Source organism: Pseudoliparis swirei, chromosome 2, assembly GCF_029220125.1.
Source record: "Pseudoliparis swirei isolate HS2019 ecotype Mariana Trench chromosome 2, NWPU_hadal_v1, whole genome shotgun sequence".
Taxonomy (NCBI): Eukaryota; Metazoa; Chordata; class Actinopteri; order Perciformes; family Liparidae; genus Pseudoliparis; species Pseudoliparis swirei.
The window spans coordinates 8206498-8228010 of NC_079389.1; the positions used below are offsets into that span (position 1 = coordinate 8206498).

The following is a 21513-nucleotide window of genomic DNA, read 5'->3' on the forward strand; positions in this document are numbered from 1 at the left end:
CTCCTCATGCTCACACCCCAAAAAAAAACATAAACATGCGCTATCCAGTTCCACATACAGTAGCAGCAATATTAGATTCCACCTGATTGAGTTTCCTCTTTGTCTCTGTCTGAAACACAATAACGGCAAACACATGTTCAGCATGGCAGATCACCAGGGATGCCACGCTCTGCACAACAGTGTAATATCATCGACTCATAACTCAAACCACACACACACACGCACAAAAACACACTCCGACGCGCACGCGCTCACACACATTCCCAGAAAACACGCAAAACTAATTATACTGAATCTTCCCTAATGGAACCGGAGTTTGGATTAATGATGGTTTGGAGAGTTCAAGACATTTCTCTCATCATGTGAGTGTGTGCGTGTGTGTGCACGTTTGTGCGCGCGTGCATCTGGCATGAGGAGTGGGACATTAAGACCGTCTGGTTATTGGCTGAGCTAGAATGATGGAGAGGAGAGGGGTGTCCCACTTAGAGATTTCTCCTCATCTCTCCTCGCACACCTCCGCTCCCAGGATCGCACATCACGCAATTTCCGCGCTCATTCTTATCCTCCTTCTCTTGTGCTCTTATTCTCTCTCCATCTCTCTTTGAATTAGAGGATATGTGCCTCCTAATTAATCTTGTCCTGCCTCATATGCTCTCTCTCTCTCTCTCTTTTCTTGAGGGTATCTTTCCATTTAATACGGTTTGGCACAAGCAGATGCCGCGTGTGCTCTCCTCTCATGCCAGTGAAGTACTTGCCGCCCAGCCGTTATTGATAGCGTTGGCGTCACATGACCGATTGGAGATCCCCCGCTCATCGGGGCTCGGATAAGAGCTGCCTGTCTTAATTAAGGATGTCCTCTCGTCCTCTCGTCCTCCTCTCGCGCTCCTGCTCTATCTTTCTACATGTGTTCTCACTCTCCCCACGAACGAGTCTCTGTTTTGAATGTCTTCTTTCACCCTGCGCTCTCACTCCGCTGCATGTTTCTCCTCCGTGCACGCCGCCAGCTTCTTTCTCACTCTTTTTTCCCTTCATATTTCATAATTCCCTGCCGCCTTCTATCCTCTCGTAATGCCCTCCGTTATGTTTACGCGTTTCTTTCGAATGGCTTCTTCCCCATTGTCAGTCGACGGATGTGGCAGCTGTGTTTGTTTGCGCGCACAGAGCGTGCTCATCGCGGTGTTATTGTCCGCGCCCGGTGTTTGGCTGCAGCAGATGTGTGTTCGAGTTTGACCACAAGCTCACCTGAGGCGTCGCCCGCGTGCGCCGGCTGCCTGTACGTCTGCGGCACACAACCTGACTCGGCACACGCACGCACACATGATCAGAGTGCACTGGCTGTGTCGTCGTCGCACATCCTCGTAGTGGAGGATAATTGAAGAGCCTTTGAGGGGTGCACTGAAACAGAACTTCGTTTCATGAAAGATTTTTGATTAAGCACTCCCGTTTCAGATATTCAAGGTCAGACCCTTTGTTTCCCGGTGTCTCCCTCCTCACAAGGGCAACGCCCTAATGACCTGTGCAAGAACACAGGCACAGATTCCTGTCAAATCCAATCTGGGCCTCATTTCCTTTTCAGCCCGAGCTGAAGACGCAATGAGATTCTCTGTGTTGTCTCTCCATCTCTCTTAAGCCCCTGTGAGTGTGTGCGTACGTGTGTGCATGTGTGCGTGTGTGCATGCGCGCGCTTGTGTGTCCTCCTGCTGCTCCTGCTGCTGTAATTGAAGTCGTAACTCAGAGCTAGCTACAGTGCTGCTGCTCCCCATGTAAATCAGTGGCTAATAGTCGGAGCAGTGCAGGAGACGCTCAGCAGTGCCGCCCCTTGAATACATACACAGGCACACACACACACACCAAACTCTAGCCTGCACTAACTGAATGACCACTGTGCTCTGGGGTTTTAAGAGCATACTGTGCTTTATGCTTATTAGCAGCCTTTTTTAAACACTCGCAGAGACGTGCGCGCAGGCGCACGACTCCATCCGATACTTCTTGGCTCTCCCCACCGTGCCAGCTTCTTTTGGGCCATTAATCTCCCAGAGTTCTCCCGTCTTGACCCTCTGTCTCACCCTCTGTCTCACCCTCTGTCTCACCCTCTGTCTCACCCTCTCTTGTGCATCCGTTTTTTCCCCGGTGGGCCAAACCTGCATACAGCAATCACTCTCTCAGACAGACGGGTAGGCCGGAACAGGGAAAGTGCAATCAGTGCATCAGCGTGTTGGCACTGATGGTGAAGAATGGGAATATGGGTGGAGGCTGCGTGTGCGTGTGCGAGTGTGTGTGTGTGTGTGCGCGCGCGGCTCTGTCTTGGTGTGTTCACGGGTGCAGTTACGTGCACAGAGCCCCCTAATTAGACCGGTCTTAATGATATTGTAGTGGGAGTTGGAAAGGAGAGGAGTGAGGACTGGTAATATCCCTCTGACACAATGGGATCAGAGATACATCGCAGTCATTACAATAGAAATTAGGCTTCCAGTTCGGCAAAGGAGACACTTTCCAGTCGGGGGAGCCCCATCCCTCGATGCCTCTGACATGCCGCCCGCTCCAATCTATTCTGTGTGTGATGTCCAGATGGGCCGGGGTGTGCGTATTAGTGTTTGTCCTTGAAGAGGTTGGCAAGGAGCAGCAAACCGGCGTTCGCTGTTCTGCAGGCGATCAGGGCGTGTCTAACGCCCTCAGTCCTGCGGCCGTGGATTAGCCCATGGCTGTGCTAATGCTAACGCTAAAGGCGGAGCAGGCAGCCGTTCAGACGATAAGTCCTCCGGAGTGGCGCTGGAGCGACTGCCTGCTGCTTTTCCAAATCCCCCCAGGCGCATGTTCTCACTTTCTGTGTTTTTACATCTCTCTCATCTTTCCCGGGCTCTTTCTCTCCCTCTGCAGACTCTCTCGCTCCTCAGCTCTCGGTCGGTCGGTGCTTGTGGATATCCATGGAGTGTGGGGATATATCCCTTAACTCTCCTGCTTTTCTCCCATCATGTGTTCTTCCAAGAATCGCATCCCTCTCAGTGTCTATCTTTCTCCTTTTATTCGCCCCTCTCATTTCTGTGTGTCTCTTTCTCCCCGTCTGTTGCCCACTCTGGTCCCTTTCAACTAAGTGGAAGTATTACATCTGTGGCCCAGTAGACAGGATGTCAGCTCTAGTCATTAAGTACATATCAGACCAGATTTATGTTGTGTTTAAAAGCCAAAATGTTAGGCAGAGACCTCACCAGCACCTCTCGTGTTCATACCAGTCGGCCTCATACATACCGATTCAGTCATGTCGGTGTCAGGCAACCAGACAGCATGTGATCAGGAGAGACTAGAGAAGGGGAACACACGGGGGAGCAAAGAGTCCAAACAAAGACTGTGATGAAGGGGTAGTGCGAGTTGTCGGGTGGTCGAGAGCCTGTATTAAAAGACTTCACCTGGAGCAGCAGCATAAGACCGAGATGGAAAGTAATGTAATCCTCTCTCTATACAACAAACACAATAAAAGATGAACCTTCTTTGATTTACAGTCTCGATCGGTATTCTCCTCCTCTGAAAGAGGACCGAGCAGTTTACCCGTCCTTTGAAGTCCTAACACTGTGCTACAAGCGTGGGTGTGCGTGTGTATGTGTGTGTGCTGACGTGCCACTGTAGCATCCCTAACTGTACACTCCTCCTCTCCCCCGGACTCAAATTAGTTGTCATCGCTGCGCCTCATGAACAACAGTTGTGTGTTGCTGGTAAAGCTTTTGGGGTTAGGGGTGCATTTTGTTATCTGTCCTCCGTATCAAAACCGGGCTGCCGTTTGGAGCCGGTGTGTATTTACCTCCACTGATTGATGAAAGGAATAAAGACAGTTTTGTCTCAACTCTGCAGTTCGTGTAGCTATTAAACCAGACAAATTGGGCACCTAGGGGAAGGGGGCGAGACAAGAGTTCAATGAGCCAATTAGTGACTGCACTGTGTAGATATGTGTGTGTGTGTGTGTGTGTGTGTGTGTGTGTGTGTGTGTGTACTTTAATAACACTACATGCTCAGCAAACTGCCTCCAGTGGAGCTGAGATACTGAAGGGGGGGAAAAGAGATCCACCTCATATCATTGCTTATTATTACTGGTATTATTATTGTTTTGTTACTGTTATTAATAATCATATTACTATTGTTATTATGTTATTATTATGATTAATATTATGCAAACCAATATTGTGACTTAATAAAATTGTATCTGATTAAAGAATATATTAAGGAGATTATGAATCTGAGTGAACAAAAGGCTCTGGTTTGTTTAATTAAGTCTGCCCTTTCTTACGAGAAAACAAGTTCCTTAAACGACTTATCTTAGCCATGCTGCGTTATTCACGGAGACACGGTTGCCCTGGAAACCACAGCGGCCGGTGATGTGTATGAGAGGCTGTCTTCATGTATGCTCAAGGATGAACTTAAAATTGAGTTTTTTGTCTACTCGATGATAAACGTGACACAGTTGTTGCCCCTTTTCTCTGTGAAGAAAATCCACCGAGCAAAAGCAAGCGAGAGGTAAAGGTTGGCGCGTGTAGAATTGGCACTTTTCATTCTCACCAAGGCCAAGGGTTTGACTGTCACTTGAACTCATGCAAAGCAGCGAAAATACTGTTTCCAATTAGAGATTTGTATAACTTTATCGATGCACCCTCGAGACTCATTAAAAAGAACAAAGAAGATTTGAAGACACTTTGAATGGGAGCCGACGGCCTGACGAGGACGCACTCGATGAGGGAATTCACATGCGTGATGAGTGGCCCCGTGGACCGTGTATGACTGAACCGGGCTTCCTACGCTGGGCCTCTCCCAACAATCTGTCCTCATCAGTGCAACATATACAAAATAATAAAAACCCCGCAAAGAATCTTCTGCCGGTTGCATCAGAAGAGGCGTTGGTGATCGCTGAAGGAAGAGACCTCCCTCTCAAGGGGATGGACCCGTGTCCGAGGATCTGACCGGTCTGTGAAGCCGCGGTTCTCTTACTGAGGCTTTTCACCCCAAAGGGGAGTGAGGAGTTGTTTTGGGACACACAGATCCCCCATTTCTCTTCCTTGTCTTCCCCTCCTGCCAATTGTTACTGCATTTAATGTGTCCCACTTAATCTGCTTGAGTCAGTGCTTAGTTCTGATAACTTTGTAATAGCTCATGAAGCTACCTAATAGGGCTTGAATAATTAGCCCATTCTCGCATTTTCTGTAAACACTGACGTACGGTTGGCAACAGGTTTTTAGCCCCTGGTTTTTCCTCCTGGCTCCGGATTCAAACTTCAAATGGGAGCGGCGGAGAATTGCTTTGTCCTCTGCCAATCCAATCCTGCATGGTTCCACTCCAGGAGGCTCAGAGGTAATTCTCCTGTATAAAAAAAATAAGTTAAAGATTGCCAGGATTCCGCAGGCTCTGCAGTAATTTCGGATGGGCGGGGCGCGCGGGGGGGGGGGGGGGGTCTCCAGTGAGTACCGAGGCAACGCAAATTACTCATTTCAGACGCTTGCTTGAACAGGGTGGTCTGGCGATGCCTTGCAGCCATGCATCTTTTGATTGCAACCAAATGTGTGCATACTGTTTGTATAGTGCAAACATGCAGACTCACAAAGGGCGATCATCTGAGCGTCTGTGGGGGTGAGACTTCCAGGGCAGATGGCTGTGACCCAAGGCAGTCAGTCAGTCAGTGCAAAGCCGATGGTGACACCACACTGGGAGATGAAGGGGTTGTTTTAGGATGCAGGAGAAGCGCAGAGATGAAAATGTTGTGTTTTGTATTGGGTTAGATTTGTGCCAGAAAATCAATTGAAACATGTTTTAGATGTGCATACTCCTGATGAAGGCTGCATATCCATTGATATGTGTTGCACTAATACCATACCAGTCCTTGAATAATATATATATATGTTTTTATACCTCACATTGAGCAATATTAACCCTTTTTTTTACTCCTTTTTTTATTTGGCAGCAGAAAGCATCACAGCAATTCAACAATGTGGTCACAATTCTAAATTCATTCACATCTCCAAATCAGAAACGGTCTGACTAAAGAATACGTGAAGGAGGGAATGGATCTGAGTGAGCCTTTGGCACTTGAAATATCCTAAATGTGTATGTTTTTACCGATTTCCATACAATGACTTGTATCAAATGCTGCATTAGAGTGGGCTTCTTCTACAGATGTCCATCAAAAAGGTCTCTATAGGCTGTCGTGTGTGTGTGTGTGTGTGTGTGTGTGTGTGTGTGTGCGATGTGGGTTTTATTTGGACCGTACTGGCAGACACGAGGGCTCTCACCCTAAAATCGCTATTCATCTCTCGTTTGTGTGTGTCGAGCCGTCAGGATGACATTCTGCCGCTGTGATCAATTAAGAGGATTTGTTTCCCCAAGTTGACCTCGGCCAACAAACAACTGTTGGCCCGCTGCCAGCGTGCCGACACGAGAAAGTGTTACCAATCAAATCCTTACTGCCTCGGTCAAAGATGGCCAGATTTGCCGATCGAGACGCACGTGTGTGTGATTGTCCTCCGTGGATTCAATCTGTGTGATGTGTGTTTCAGAGCAGGTAAATACACCAGAGGATTGTTTGAGAACCAATCGTACCTATTCATGAATAAAATATAAGAATCTAGTGTTTGAGGATCGTATGATGCGAATCGTCTTTCGCTTTGAGGTCCTGTGTTTGTACACATCTTGTGTGTGTGTGTGTTATACATTCTGTGCTGAACTAATCCCCCCCCCCCCCCCAAGCATTTGACAGCGAGACCCTGGTCGTGGTCACACCTGATGTACCTGCAGCTAATCCTAACCCACAGCCGATGTCACTGTAACCAATCCTGCCACAGCGCTCGGCAGCCTCAGCCTCTTCCTGACATCTCAGTCACACGTCTCCCATCCTCATCTCCTCCCTCTCCGATCTGCTCTCTCTCCTCATCCTCGCCTGACTTCATATGAATGTGTTCTTTCGTCCTCCTATGTCTTCCTGTTCTTGGCAGACTGTCAGACCTCCTGCAGCGCTGCCTTCGTGCGTTTCTTACTGAATAATATCCACAGCCGAACATTACAATCCACCCCCCTCTCCTTTACCCTGTTCTGCTGTTCTGCATCTGATCTTACATTCCTACCTTTGATACCCACACACCTGCCACCCCCCCTCAGATTTGATTCGCCAGACATTTCCCTCGTGTTGCTCTCTTTCTCTTTGTCACCTGCCTCACCCTCCCACGCGCCACTGTCTTTTCCTGCCCTGCTGCCACCAGAAATAAACTTAGCCACAGGTCGTCTGTCGCAAAACACACATTTCATTGTGTACCTGTCACCGGTGTTTAATATTCTTCCCTCCTGAACCCCCCCCCCCTCCATCTGCTTCTTCTCCGCAGAGAGCAAGCTGCGGGTGCAAAAGACCAACCAGTCTCTGGTGTACCTGGAGGACAGTCGCGTCCAGATCAACTGCTCCATCAGCTCCCAGACCAGCCCGGACTCCCAGCACGCCGTGCTGTGGTACGTGAGGCGCGCCACCGGGTCCGAAGCCGACGAGCTCCTGCTGAGGATCGAACGCTCGGGCGCCTTGGAGTACGGCGCCTACGCCGAAGAGGAGCGGCTGCGGCGGCGAGTGCAGGCCGAGCGGCTGTCGAGCCGCCTCTACGTGCTGACGTTGAACCGGGCCGAGAGCAGCGATTCCGGGACGTACTACTGCCTGGTGGAGGAGTGGCTGAGTGACCCAGATGGCGCGTGGTATCGACTCTCCCGGGAGTCCTCGGGGCTCACGCAGGTTCAGGTCCGACAGCCAGGTGAGCGAGTGGTCCGAATTGCTGTTTTCTTAAACCTCTGGGGTCCACCGGAAAAAAATGGACCACTGGGTATTTATTTCCACCGCAGGGGAGCAGCAGCTGCCACTTTCGCCCCACGCGCTGCCTCGCTTTTTAGACCATTTAGACGTTGTCAACCCATCCCCCGCCTCTCACATGCTCTGCTCCAGGCCTCAAGGCCGTCTTGCTCTGATGACTTTACACCTGTCCTGGGCAGAGTGCAGCTGGCGAAATACGAGTTGAAGTCACGCCAGTTCTTGTATGCCTTTCAGAGCGCTCAAAGCTCATTATGTGCCGACCGCCACCCAAACGCTGGTGCCTTACCTCACGGCTGTATTCTTCAGAGTTTCCCCTCAGCCCATACTCAAATATTCATAATTACAAATTTCCTTCGCCTTCCTTTTTGCATCTATGCAAATAGACGATAACAACGTATCCTCGCACGAGTCTCTTCCACACAGCGGCTCAGGGTGACTCGTTACAGGCGTCTCTCTGACGGCGCTGTTCATCTGTTTAGGTGTCCTGTTTATAATGCAGCGTGAAATCCCTGTTATGCCATCTGTCCAACTAGCAAGTGAGGATCCAAGCATCTGGTCACGAGCCAGTAGGGCAAAGAAAAAGAGGCTTTTGTTTCATGTCGACGGGAAAGCTGCCACACAGTGAACTGAGCGTCAGCGCCCATTGAAATGCATCGCTTTGGAAATGTGTTCACCTTATTGTCGACTTTTGTTTGCCTAAGACGCATTACATCACATTTCATTTAGCAGACGCTTTAATCCAAAGTGACTTACAATTTGACACTGATTGCTTTCATGCTTTCGTTTACTTTCTTTCTTTTTAAGCACTTTATTTGTGTGTCTTTTCGCCAGCTTTAGTTTAGTCTCGGTTTAAAGGTTGACACATGGTTATTTGTGGAAGCTCACCAGGGGTCTGGGTTCATATTTAACACTTACTGGATGGCAAGTATAGTTCTTTTTACCTTTCATGATACGCAGAGATCTACACACGATTAATAGAATATGTTGTATAATTCGCATTCATATTCAAAAAGGTGCGGAAAAAAATGCACCCACCCAAGAAGGCATCCAGAAATCCGCCTGTCGGGGGAAGAGATGAGCGGAGATGTGTGCCAGCACTCGCCTATTTTCTCCTGCCCTCCTGCTGTCTTTTCTCGTTGAGCTTTAACAAGAAGTCCATTCCAAACTGTGTGAGCAGCCAAAGCAGGACAGATCTTCGCTGCCGTCTTTGTTTTTGTTTTTTAACTGCAGGGAAACTGGGGCATAGCACCACCCCTAAAGCGCTGTAGCATCGACAGACACACAGGCTGGCCTTAGGGTAGGATCTAACCTCGCTGGAGAGCTGAACGACTGGTGAAAGCTACGGGGATCACTGCGGGATATATTTATGTTTGTCCTCTTTTTACACATTTTGAAAGTTTGGTGTCCCCGTTTTGCTGAACCATTTGCAGTCCCTGTTTAAAGGGGAAGTGTCTGCCGCAATTTTCCAGAGTCTTAATATAAATCCACTGTCAAAACAAAGAGATGCTCAGCTGTCAAAGTGTAAAAACCTCACATTTGAGAAGTTCTAACTGTTAAATGTTTGGTATCAATCAATCGATAATCGAATAGATGGTTAATGCCCATTTGACTGAACATTGTGATTTGGTGTTCTATTGCTCTGCCCTGAGAAATACTGTCCATAAAATCCATTTCCACTTTCTCCGCCCCCATCTGCGTCTTTTCCCTCTATTCTCCGGCCTCCGCAGAGATCCGCCTGCAGGTGGAGGAGCTGGAGTCCAACATGACGGTGGAGGAGTCCGCCTCCATCCGGCTGGGCTGCAGCATTCCCTCCCAATCGTCCAGAGACTCTCGCTTCTCCGTGTCCTGGTACGTGGAGCGCCCCGAAGGCGACGACGACGATGAGGAGGATGAGGAACAGCCGGGTCAGGAAGAGAAAGAGTGCGTGTTCTCCATCGGCTACGATGCCGTGTTTGGGAATGGAAACTGCAGCCCCAGAGAGGAGCCGGGCCCCAATTCCCGCCTGCAGTTTGAAAGGATGACCTCCGACCAGTACAGCCTGACCATTCAGGGAGCCCGGTCGACGGACACGGGCCGGTACTACTGCCACGTGGAGGAGTGGCTCCTCAACCCCCGGAATGCATGGTACCGCCTGGCCACCAACAACTCCGGGTTCACCATCGTCAACGTCATTCAACGAGGTAAGTCCCGGAGCATCTCAAACCTGAAAGCTTCTCTGAACGCGGCTGAAAGTGAACACTGTGACACAACCGTACTCGGATCAATGGCTGTCTTCCAAAAGGATACGGGCAATTGAAGAGCAGGGAGCCTCTTCGCCGACGGCACAAGGTGTCATTAACCGCTGCGTCTTTGGACGGTTCCTCTCACTATTGTCACAGTGCTCAATCTTAATAGGTCCTCTGTGTTACAGGACACATAACTAGAGAATATTACGGGCCAATTAAGGAGCTCTCAGGTACTCGACATGTCATCCTTCGATGATCTGGCTTCCCCACATGCAGCACTTATTTTATAGATGAGATGAAGCTCAGTTAAGCATTAAAGAGGGATTAATGTTGTCATAGTGGTGCGCTGATCTAAAGATGTCAAACTGATTTATTCACCGGTGTGTGTTGGAAGATCATTGCACATGTAAATGAGTGAGGAACACACACACACACACACACACACATACGGTTCAATGATTTAGTTTGTTCAGGCCTTCACCACGGACCTCTTCTTCCTCTGTGGAAAACGAACCGTTGTCTGTTCTCTGTCAACAGTGTCCACCCTCCAGTCGGTGGTGTGCTCCAACGACTCCCTCTTCTACTTTGTCTTCTTTTACCCCTTCCCCATCTTCGGCATCCTCCTCATCGCCGTGCTGCTCGTGCGCTACAAGAGCCGCAACAACAGCAAGAGCCAAGAGGGCAAGAACGGCGCCCCCCTTCTGTGGATTAAAGAACCTCACCTCAGTTACTCGCCCACCTGTCTGGACCCACCTGTGCTCAGCCTGCACCCCGGCTCTGTCGACTAAGTGAGGGTCCCCCCCCCCCCCTGCCTCACGCACATCGGGTATCCAGCCAACACAATGTCAGGGACCAGATCTGGACTCCACCTTCAGACCTCACCATCGTCCACTGATGTGTTGAATTAGTCAGTTTAAATAACCCTGTTACGTTAACCTGTGTGTGTGTGTGTGTCTGTCTGTCTCTCTGAGTGAATGTGTGTATGTGTGTGTGGACTAGAATGGGTGTGCCATGTTAGCACTATAAACTGTGCGAGTGCGATTTCAAGGACAAGAGAGTTTTAGGAGCGTTTTTTTGTTTTTCTGTCAAACTTTTAGAACTCTGAATGTTTGTCTATTTTTCAAGAGAGAGAGAAAGAGAGGAAAATTGCACTTGAGATCATTGGCCAATCCCCGCAGAGCATTTAAGAGAAGGAACTCTGTCATCGACTCCGGCACCGAGTGGAAGCCAAAAGAAAAAGGTCCCCCGCTCTGATGCGAGAGCAGCCACAGCCCGACCCACTATGTTGGTTGCCATAGTGATTCTCTGCGCCTACTGACTCGGTCGGTAGCTGATGACTTGGTTGCAGGCTGCAAAGAGACAAAGGCAAGGACACACAAGTCTGTGTCCCTTCGTGAGGATGTGTGCCCACCTGCCTCCACAATGGATCTGCCTTGGCAGACAGACACCGGTCCTCTCGCGCCACCTACACACTGCCAGACACTCTGGCCTGGGTGAGGACTGCTCTTCTTCTTCTCCTCCTCCTCCTCCCTCCTCACCCCAAAAGAGACGAGATGAAGAGAGAGAAGGTCTCAGAAATGGGGGATGGGATGGGGGGGGGGGGGGTGTAAATGAACAGCAGAAAACATATGTGCTTTTAAACGTTTCCAGTGCCAAGACCTCCTTATCTCTCCGCGCTGCTCTCTGCAGCCGATGGTTGAACTTTTCAAGGGAGTCGGAAAGCTGATTGTTTTTTGCAGCAGATTGTAAATATGTCTGCGTGCCTCCCGCTGTGGGTTTATGGGCCGTGAGGACAACGGGGCCATTTCTACACTCGTGTTAAATCAGTTGAAATGTCCTGCGTAGATTATTCCACAGCTGCGGTGCGTGACTACAATTAAGTTAGTGCACATTTCTTTAAGTTGCCCGGTATGACGACTCCGTCCAGTCTTTCAAGATATCAGAAGAGGCTAATTGAATTTCTAAAGTTGTATTCGTTAAATGCCACACTGGAGATTTATCTGTGTAGACGTGTAGTAAAAAACACTTTAAAATGTAACCTGCACATTATTAGAAAAACAAAAAGACGGCCGGGGGCAAATATTTGACTTTTAACGATTTTTTTCTATTTATTGTTTGTTTTTTTACTACTTTGCATAGCTTTGAAAACATTTTCTTTTCTGCTTTTAAATTCTCTAAGAAATGTGCTGCTTGTGTTGCCAGGCAACTGCACCAAGTAGATTATGTCAAAAGCCTGTGTGTTGGCAATGTGATAGATGTAGAAATGCTAGATTTGTCCTGCGCATTGCAGTCTGTAGCATTTCATACCAGATTGTCAAATTTGGTCGGTGTCAAAACACTGTTTATCTATACCTATAACGAAGATTACTGTGGCTTTACATGTGCGATAGTCGAACAGACCAGTCACAAAAAGGAATTCACTTAATGCTTTTTACTTGAGTCGCGTTTTTTTTCTTCTTCGTGAAATGTGATGTAACGCGGAGAGAGGACGTGAGAAACCAAACTGTTCCAACATCTTCGAATCCCGGATTGTAGCCGACGCCGTCGTCCTCGGCTCCCCTGGTGCAGAAGGCAGAAGGAGGGTTGCGAGTCGGTGTCACCGGCCAGGAGAGGCGTGAAGTCCTCTCCCCGACCCGGGCCGACCCGCTCACTGCCAGGCCGGACAGGAACGCTCTCGAAGGACTCGTCTACGTGTATATTGCATGACAATACTGCAGGAGGAATTTTGATGTTTTGTAAACTTTGAACTCTTTTGAGCATTGTGTTTGTGTGACAAAGCAGTGCCCCCCCCACCCCCACAGACTTCCTGAGCCAAGGTTCAACAAAAAGCAGAGTCCTTTTGTCATTTTCAATATTTGACTGCCAATTCCAGATGCCCATTGAGACCTGTGAAGTAATCCGTTTCAAGAATGGCTGTTGTGGAGATTGTGTTTGATATTATTCCTCATATTTGTCTATTTAATGTTTGCTTTTATGCAGCACTTCATTAAACTGATTTATGTCGCAAAAAAATAGAAAGAAGATGAAGAAGCAAAAAGTGCGTCGCCGAGACTGACACACAAAGCACCACGTTCTGAGGTTTCAACCTGCGTCCCTGTTTTTCAAGGTCACGGTCCATTTGAAGGAGAACGCCCACTATGCCACGTTGAGTAAGGCTGGTGCTATTTTGTCAGGGGCGTTAGAAATGTAATGCACATGCAACTAGATGAGTCAACGTCTTCAAAGAGTGCCCATCAATGAGCTGTCCGTGTACTCATAACCAAGTGTTGTCATGTGGTGCACAATGGACAAAGACGAGTGACACACACACACACACTGCACATTGCCTGCTCCCAAGCGCTTAATGAGGCAACATTTGCAAAAAGGGTCTTTCTATGTCAAACATCGAGAGAAAAGAAACATCAAATGAAAACTCCAGCTACAATTACACACCGATGCTTAAGATAATTCCTATGAGCCAAAAAGTAATCATTAAACGAAACCTCACAGGGCAACTAAAGCTAGTTCGTAGCCTAGAAATATGTACACTACTGTGATTAAATGCAAGAAAAAAGAGTGTGTGATAGTAAGTTGTGCGTACAACTCCTCGGTGGAGGTGGAGTTGTCATTTTCTTTGTACGTATTGTCTGTTTTTCTCACAGAAGGATTTTTGCCGAACAAAGACCTTCTTGGTGGAAAGGTTGCCTCATTAAATTGGAATAGTCAGTGTGTGGACTTCCTCTCTTTTTCAATTATAAACAGTCTTTAGCCTCCTGTTGCTACTTGATGCTACTGCAAGTCAAAGTGTATATATTTTTATATATATATTTATATATATATATTTATATATATATCTATAAACTGCAGGGAAGCCATTCTGTGCATCTTCCAGTGTCATAAGGAATGATGGATTGAAGCTCTTCATTGATTTGACAGTCATAGTTGCATAATGTATTATTTTGTAAATGGGAGCTGATTTCAGTTATTTATAATCAAGAAAGAGTGACAGGAGTGTGTTTATTGGCTGACTGATTGCCTTTTGTATAACTTGAACATTCCCAGAGATGCAGGTTGGGTAACAGCTGCTTCAGCCTCACATAACCGAACACATTTAAATGATGAAAATCATGTCAGCGCTGCCGCCATCATTGGGGCTTTACAGTTGAACTCTGGTGTTTTTTTGGGCGGTTGTATTAATATTAATACCATCCATAGCTGCCTCCCGAGATTCCTCCGAACGTGACCGTGTTGTAGCTGCGTTTTGAGGGATGCATGTATTGGCTGTGTGCCGGCTCCAGATGTAGGTGTAGTTTGTGGTGATATATTTTCAGTTCAGCCAGTGGTGCTTTATTTTCAGTGATGTATTTTTTTTATATGACCATGGTTTGTTTATTTTTTTTCATTTGTTATTCTATCAAATAGTTGCCATCGTGGCCATTAAAAAGGCACTTTGCTATTGTCAGTTTATTGCAATAAAATACATTCACTGCATCTTCCTGTTTTCCTTCCAACTGTATGCATTTGTATTTGGAGATCAATTGGAGGGGACCAACTTGGAGATTGGTTATTAAAACAACTATCCAAATGACCTTGATATAGTAAAATACATCTACCCAATCATCCCGTTCCGCTTTGACCATAAACTCAAGGTTAATGCCCTGCAGGCGGTGATTCTGTTGGAGTCCACGTTGGACCTCTGAGCCCCTCTACGTGAGGGTTCTTCATTCCGCTTGTTTGGTTGGGTTTGTGTGTACGTGTGTGTGTGTGTGTGTGTGTGAGAGAGGGAAGGATTGGGTCAGCATGTCAGGGGATAAATAATGCTTAGAGGGCCTCGTGCAAGTTAACCAGGCACTTTTTTGACAACCTCAGCAAATCACACCTCGGCACTCCTAACTCATCCGATGCAGATGGACTTGCTCACTCTTCCCGTCTCTCTCTGAAACACACTCATACCCGCCTCCCTCCACAGCATTGAGCTGCAGTCTTCAACCAGTCCATGGCATTCATGAACTGCTTTCTGACTCCTCCCATGAATTCACATTAACTCATATTGATGCACGCACACCCAATGAAGCCACAAATAAATGCTGCCCACCATTCAATAAGTCATGGTGTCACAAAGGGGAAGGATAATTCACTGGAAGAAAAATCAGTTTGGTGTATGCGTGTGGAGTCACTGGAAAGTTTGTTCTGGGTGGTGGTGCATATACAAGTTCCCCTGGAGGAGCTTTTGGTCGATTCTTGACAAAAACAATCTGTCCTGACTGAAAGAGGCCACACATTCAAAGACGAATGATGCTGCCGGCGCTAATAGCAGGCACACTGATACTATTGATGTTATTGTCAGTCAAATCCATCACAACTTCACATGATGCAGAAAAACAAGGAAAAAAACACTGAATCCTCAGGCTTTGAACATTGTCTGTCTGTCCCCCCCCCCCCCCCCCCCGATTCCTGTTATCTGTCTCCCATTCTCTGAAACACACTGTATGCGAGAAAGATCTGTTTTGCATAAAAAGTAAGAAATGCTCACACATCGATGGTCCTCGCTGACGCCGATGCAGACACCAGAGGGCACACATGGGCAGACCGTACTTAACGATCCAGAGCAGCAGGGCAGCATAGATTATGATTTGTTATTACCAGTGAGGAAGCGCTGGAGACGAGGACAAGGACAGGACACGGCGTCTCCTGCGTTCACTGCTTTGGTTGAGCTTGAACGCATCATACAAGGACGGAGAGAATAATCAATAAAGATTGGTTTCGTTGAACAGCATACGGGTGTGAGCAGGGATGGATTAACCAACGGGCCTACCGGGCCCAGGGGCCCATGAGCTCAGGGGGCCCCTGGGTCTGAGCCTCCGCTCGTGACGTCGCTGTGATTAACATTGTATTGATATGAATATGATGATATGAGCTTAGGGGCCCCCTGAGCTCATGGGGCCCTGATCTTAGGGGCCCATGAGCTCAGGGCCCCATGAGCTCATGGGCCCATAAACTCAGGGGGCCCCTAAGCCAGAGCCTCTGCGCGTGACGTCGCTGTTATTAACATTGTATTGATATGAATATGATGATATGACACGATGCGCCGTAGCCGGTATATGCTGGGCTTAAGTCATTCATGTCAGTAACAGGGCCCCAATAGTCCTATTGAGGGATGGATTACCGAACGAGCCTACCGGCACCAGGGGCCCGTGAGCTCATGGGCCTCAGGGGGCCCATGAGCTCAGTTATTAACATTGTATTGATATGAATATGATGATATAACACGATGCGCCATAGCCGGTATATGCTAGGCTTAAGTCATTCATGTCATGGTCATATAATTCACGTTATGTTGTCTGCTCAGCTCCGGTATCGTTGTTCCATACGGACTGTTTTTTACTTCATTTTTTTTTTTTGCGGGTGGGGGGGGGGGCCTTGACACGTCCAGGCCCAGGGGCCCGTGGTTTCTTAATCCGTCCATGGGTGTGAGTAGCGCTTCTGCACAAAAACAACTTGACTCGCAAATGCACAATGTTCAGCATCCACGATGTATCGACAGGATGTGTTTAGTTCTCGGAGGTGAAGCGATGAGGCGGGCACAGCTACACAATTAACAGCCTGCAGAGTGTGACTACTCTTTTGAGGCCTGTCCTCAGTTCATTGAACTCCCCTTTGTATCATTCCACACTGCCATGACTCACAGTGCAGTAAGAGTGAGTCAACAAGAACGGCGAGAAATCGTGTTATTACACCACCTGCAACATCACATGGCGAGCAGCGCGCTGGTTTGCCTCCACGTGAGCAGAAAAACAGATGTGCCGCCTGTCCTGATGCAAATGGCACCGCAAGTGGCTCTTGATGTATTAGCAGCTGTCCGTAACCTGGAGGGCTGTGTGATCTGCGTGAATTATGCAGCGGGGGGGAGGTAGGAGAAATCGGAGAAATGGTTGTAGTGTGGGCCTGATAGTTAAGGCTGTTCATTGGAGATGTTCAGAGTTTGGCATTTGTTATTGTAGCGACCCTGTGAAGTGGCTGTCGATCACAGGTGGCACCGTGCGTGCTGGTCGAGGGGGCGTGCCTGTGATTGGCGGAGTAGAGGGGAGGCGGGGTTAACCTGTGGAGGGAGTTAAGGGTGGTTGACGGGAACCGTTGTGTCGAGGTTCAAGCTGCTGAGCCGAGAGGAGCACGCTGTCTGTGTTGGAGGATTCCCAATAAAGAAGGAGTAATAACGTCGTCCCGTCTCCGTGTCATCAGTCCATAACGTCCGAGACGTTACATTATTATAGAAACTGAATCACATGATTATGACACCTTTTCATTTTCCAAACCGCTTATCCTTTTTTTTAGGGTCACATTGGGTGAAGGCGGGGTTCACCCTGGACAGGCCAGTCCATCTCAGGGCTCATATAGAGACAGACAAGCATTCATGCTCACATTCACACCTACGGGCAATTTAGAGTTCAATTCACTTGCATGTCTTTGGACTGTGGGAGGAAGCCGGAGGGAACCCACGCTGCCACGAGGAGGACCGCCCAGAACCGAACGCGTGGCCCTCTCGCTGTGAGGCAACAGTGCCCGCCACTACACCAGCGTGCAGCTGACATTCTGACGCCGACTAACATAAAAACAACAAAAACCCTGACGGTCCCACATTCATTAATCATTAAAAAATGTACAAACACACAAACCGATTCACACACTGGAATATTCTCAATGTATCCATAATTGATGAACACTAACATTGTGTGCACTTGCACTGGCTCTGCCTACAATGGAGTAAACTGATGCTAAGCTTGCTACCGAAGCAATGCTCCTCTGGGAGCTGCATTTAGTCTCTATTCTCTGAGCCCCTGCAGAAGCCCGGAGATTCAGATGTAGACCCAATTAAGTGTGCCAGACATTCATTGTTACCTTTGCATTGAAAATGCGGAAGGTTATGTTTTGATCACCATTTATTTATTTATTTGTTTGTATGCGTGTTCCTCGCATAACAAAAAAAGTTTTAAACCGAATCGCATGAAATTTGGTGGGATGATTGGTGATTATCCGGGGACCATTTGATTAGATTGTGGGATCGATCAGGTCAAAGATCAAGGTCAAGGTCATGAAAAGGTCAACATCTTCTTGAATCGCATGACATTTGGTGGGATGATTGGTTATTATCCGGGGACCATTTGATTAGATTTTTGGATCAATCGGGTCAAAGGTCAAGGTCATGGAAAGGTCAACATCTTCTTTTTACCATAGCACGGTCAATTTGTATCCAATTGGCATGCAACTAATGCCAAAATATTCATAATTCAATTCCCAATCTTGTGATATGCGAAGGTATGCGCTCTACCGAGTGCCCGTTCTAGTTGTATTTGTTTCGGTGAGAATTTAAATGAACATTTAAATACCTGATAGGTGGGATGTCTTTGCTACGATGAATAATTTATTAGGGGAAATTGGCCTGACCTTTCTCAATCAAGCTAATCTCGAGCTTGGCCAATGCACGTAGGACTCATCACGATCCAAAGGTTGGCTTACCGGAGGAAGCTTCAGTGAACAGCAGCAGATGTCGAGAAGAAACTATCCCCGAGGCATTTTTCATCAAGACTGAGTAAACAGCCACGCTGCGGACGCAGACGTTATGCTAACATGCTCACGATGACAAGGCTAACATCCGAATGCTTCGCGGTTATGTTTACTAAGTTCACATTTTTTAAGTCCAGCTGAGGTTGGTGGGAATGAGGTATAAATCAACCATAAATCTGACTATTGAACTAATCCAGATTTTGATCCGATACAGAAACAGTTCAGGGATGGACAAAGATTCAGGGACATGAATGTCTGGACAAGATATCAGAGCAATTAGTCAGACAGTTGTAAAGATGTGTCACTCAAACCCACAACTGTCACCCTCATGGAGGTGCTAGAAGAGGAGTCCGAGATTTAACCATCAAAATGACGTCTATGTTTAGGGGACCTTTAATGTCTGCATAGTTGTTATTATATTTAAGTCCAACATTTCCACCCACAGCCACGTTGAATTCATTCATACGTAGAGTCGGGCTGTATAGTAAGAAATCAATACAAGCAAATTATTAATTACCATCTGTAAGAAAAATATATGTTCACACCATCCCAGTAGATGGCCTGATGTACTTGACACAGCAGTAAAGGAACCAGGGGGCTTAGAAGCAGCAGCAGGGCAGATAGCTGACCTTTGACATTGGCATCCTTCCTTGAATCACAGCTCAGTTTCCCATCACCTGGACAGTGTCTGCTCTACTGGAGCCCGCCTGGCTGCAGGGCAAAGAAAAGTGACGTCATGTAATATTATTCTTAGCAAGTTGTGTTTCAATTGTTAATAGGACTATGCCCGCTCAATAGGATGAGGCCTTTATGCATACGTAAACGTGGTAGCACCGGCGAGCTAATCAGCGATGTGCATGATGTTCTCCTGTGGGAACCCAAGTCATTATGAATGAGCGGGAGAGGCCAGAGTGTCTCCACTAATGTGCCTTTAGTGCTGAAGAGGATGAGAGACGTAGGAAGGTATAATGATTCCAAAGAGGGGGAAGGGGGGAGTCATGGAGGCAAAGAGAAAACAGACGGGACAACGAGGAACACAATTAACGGCAGCATAAAGGGGAAGAGAAGAAAGAAATAAGGGCGTAAATGGGAAAAAGAGATGTTCCCCTGGGCAAAACAGCGACTTCAAACAGTATCTTTGATGAGCCCATTGAATATTTCACAGCTTATTATAAAGAAGGGATCCTCGTGCAGCGATTCAACCGTCGTGATCGTGAAGATTCTGGTATCAGAATTCAGATGCAAAATGTATCGTTGTGGATTTTTCTCCTCCTCCTGCCAGACGTAGAGCTGTCTTCTGCGTTCCTGTGAGTGAGGAGTCGCTCCTGCGGCCCATCAAGGGACCTGTTGTTTGGCGATCTGACCTTCAGTGTGCGGTTGTTCAACCCGTGGTATGTGTTGAGGTCTGCACACTCTGCAGGCACTGATTCCCTCACAGCACTGGTCTGAAGATCAAAAGCTCCACATGACGGCTGTCTGACTCTCTGTTGGTGGAAAATCTTTTCTGGACTTTCAGTAACCACTTTCTCTCTCTTTCTCTCTCTCTATCGCTCTCTCTCTCCTTCCCTGTGTGTGTGCATGCTGTGAAAGAGTTTCACACATGTGATCAGGAGGAAAGGCCAAATGCTAATAGTTATCTGACCATTCTTCTATCGGTCCTCGCCCTCCCAGAGCTATTACTGCTCTTAACCACAAATGACCGTACCTATGGATGTGGTTGCCATGGCACCACAGCCTCTCATGACTGACTTTGATGTATAAGTTCGGGCCCAGCGTGTGAGATGCCTCTGTGATACCTGTTAGAACCCATGTCTGTCACAGGACATCCCATCATGATGCTCAAACGCATGCATGATACACAAACGCTCTCTTGCCACATGCACACGCCTCTCCCATCGCACGATCGGATGCGTCGCATGTGACGTTGAAATGAAAATTCAGATTTCAGGCATCAATATTTCAACCGGTCCTTGAATTGCCTCGAGACATGTGCTGCATTATTAAGAGCGAGCTAGTTGCAGTTGGGAGGATGTCATCATGGGTGATTCTCTGTGACAGGAGGAATTCTTTCAGCTGACAAAGAGATGAGGATGCGGCTCACACGTCTTTGGTGTTTCTGGGTGTCCTCGGGAAAAGGGTGCAATGCAATATATTGATTCTTGGAAACCCATCCTGCTCACAAACATTTTCTTTCTATTCAAATTTAAATGGTCAGTAGCACCGCTTCTTACAAAAACACACAACTTTACTGGTGATGTTGATGGACAGGGTGGTGATTCTGAGAAAAAGGTCGGGATGCACACGCTGAAGTCGGACAATACACTTCATTTTTAAATGATGTTGCCAAACTACTCGACAGCGGTGGCGTTCGCTCTGGAGCCGATTCTCTGCAACACTGTTGGTGCCGCTGTTCACGCTGCATATTTGAATGCGTTATAGATTACAGCCCCGCGTCTCTAATCTAGAACTGTGTATGATTGCCCATTCTTACAAATGGAACTATTATCTGATTTTAATGAAATAATTTCTTGGAGCTCCCCAGGTGCTAGCAACGATGCAACTATGTTTAGACTCGCAATCTAGTGTATGAAAAAGGAGTGCAAGTCGACAACAGAGCTTGGTTTATATATCTATATATACAGATAAATAAAAAAAGTACCTTTTACTGATGTATTCAGCTCATTGTAACGCTTTATATACTGTTTGGTGATTTCATCTACATCAATGGATCGCAAAAGCTAATGTTCTATGGAAGTTTTGCTATGTAGCGACAAACTCCAGCTGTCAATTAAATGTAGATGAGTAAAAGGTACAATATTACCCCCTCAAGTTCAATACTTAAGTGCTTGTAGTTATTTAGTTTCACATTACATACATTGCTGATGCAACGGTCCAAGGAAAGAAAAGGATGTTGTCCAGATTGCAAAGCAC

The 21513-nt window shown here is 47.3% G+C and overlaps 1 protein-coding gene across 1 annotated transcript in view; it reads left to right on the forward strand.

Annotated features, from left to right (window-relative positions):
- The window catches only part of igsf3 (immunoglobulin superfamily, member 3), a 64145-nt gene extending 49634 nt beyond the window's left edge, over positions 1-14511 (forward strand). The window contains exons 7-9 of the mRNA XM_056428379.1: positions 7350-7760; positions 9544-9996; positions 10579-14511. Of these exons, the coding sequence (XP_056284354.1) occupies positions 7350-7760; positions 9544-9996; positions 10579-10829 (1115 nt within the window). The 3' untranslated portion in view covers positions 10830-14511. The remainder of the gene's footprint in view (positions 1-7349; positions 7761-9543; positions 9997-10578) is intronic.
- The last annotated feature ends 7002 nt before the right edge of the window (positions 14512-21513 follow it).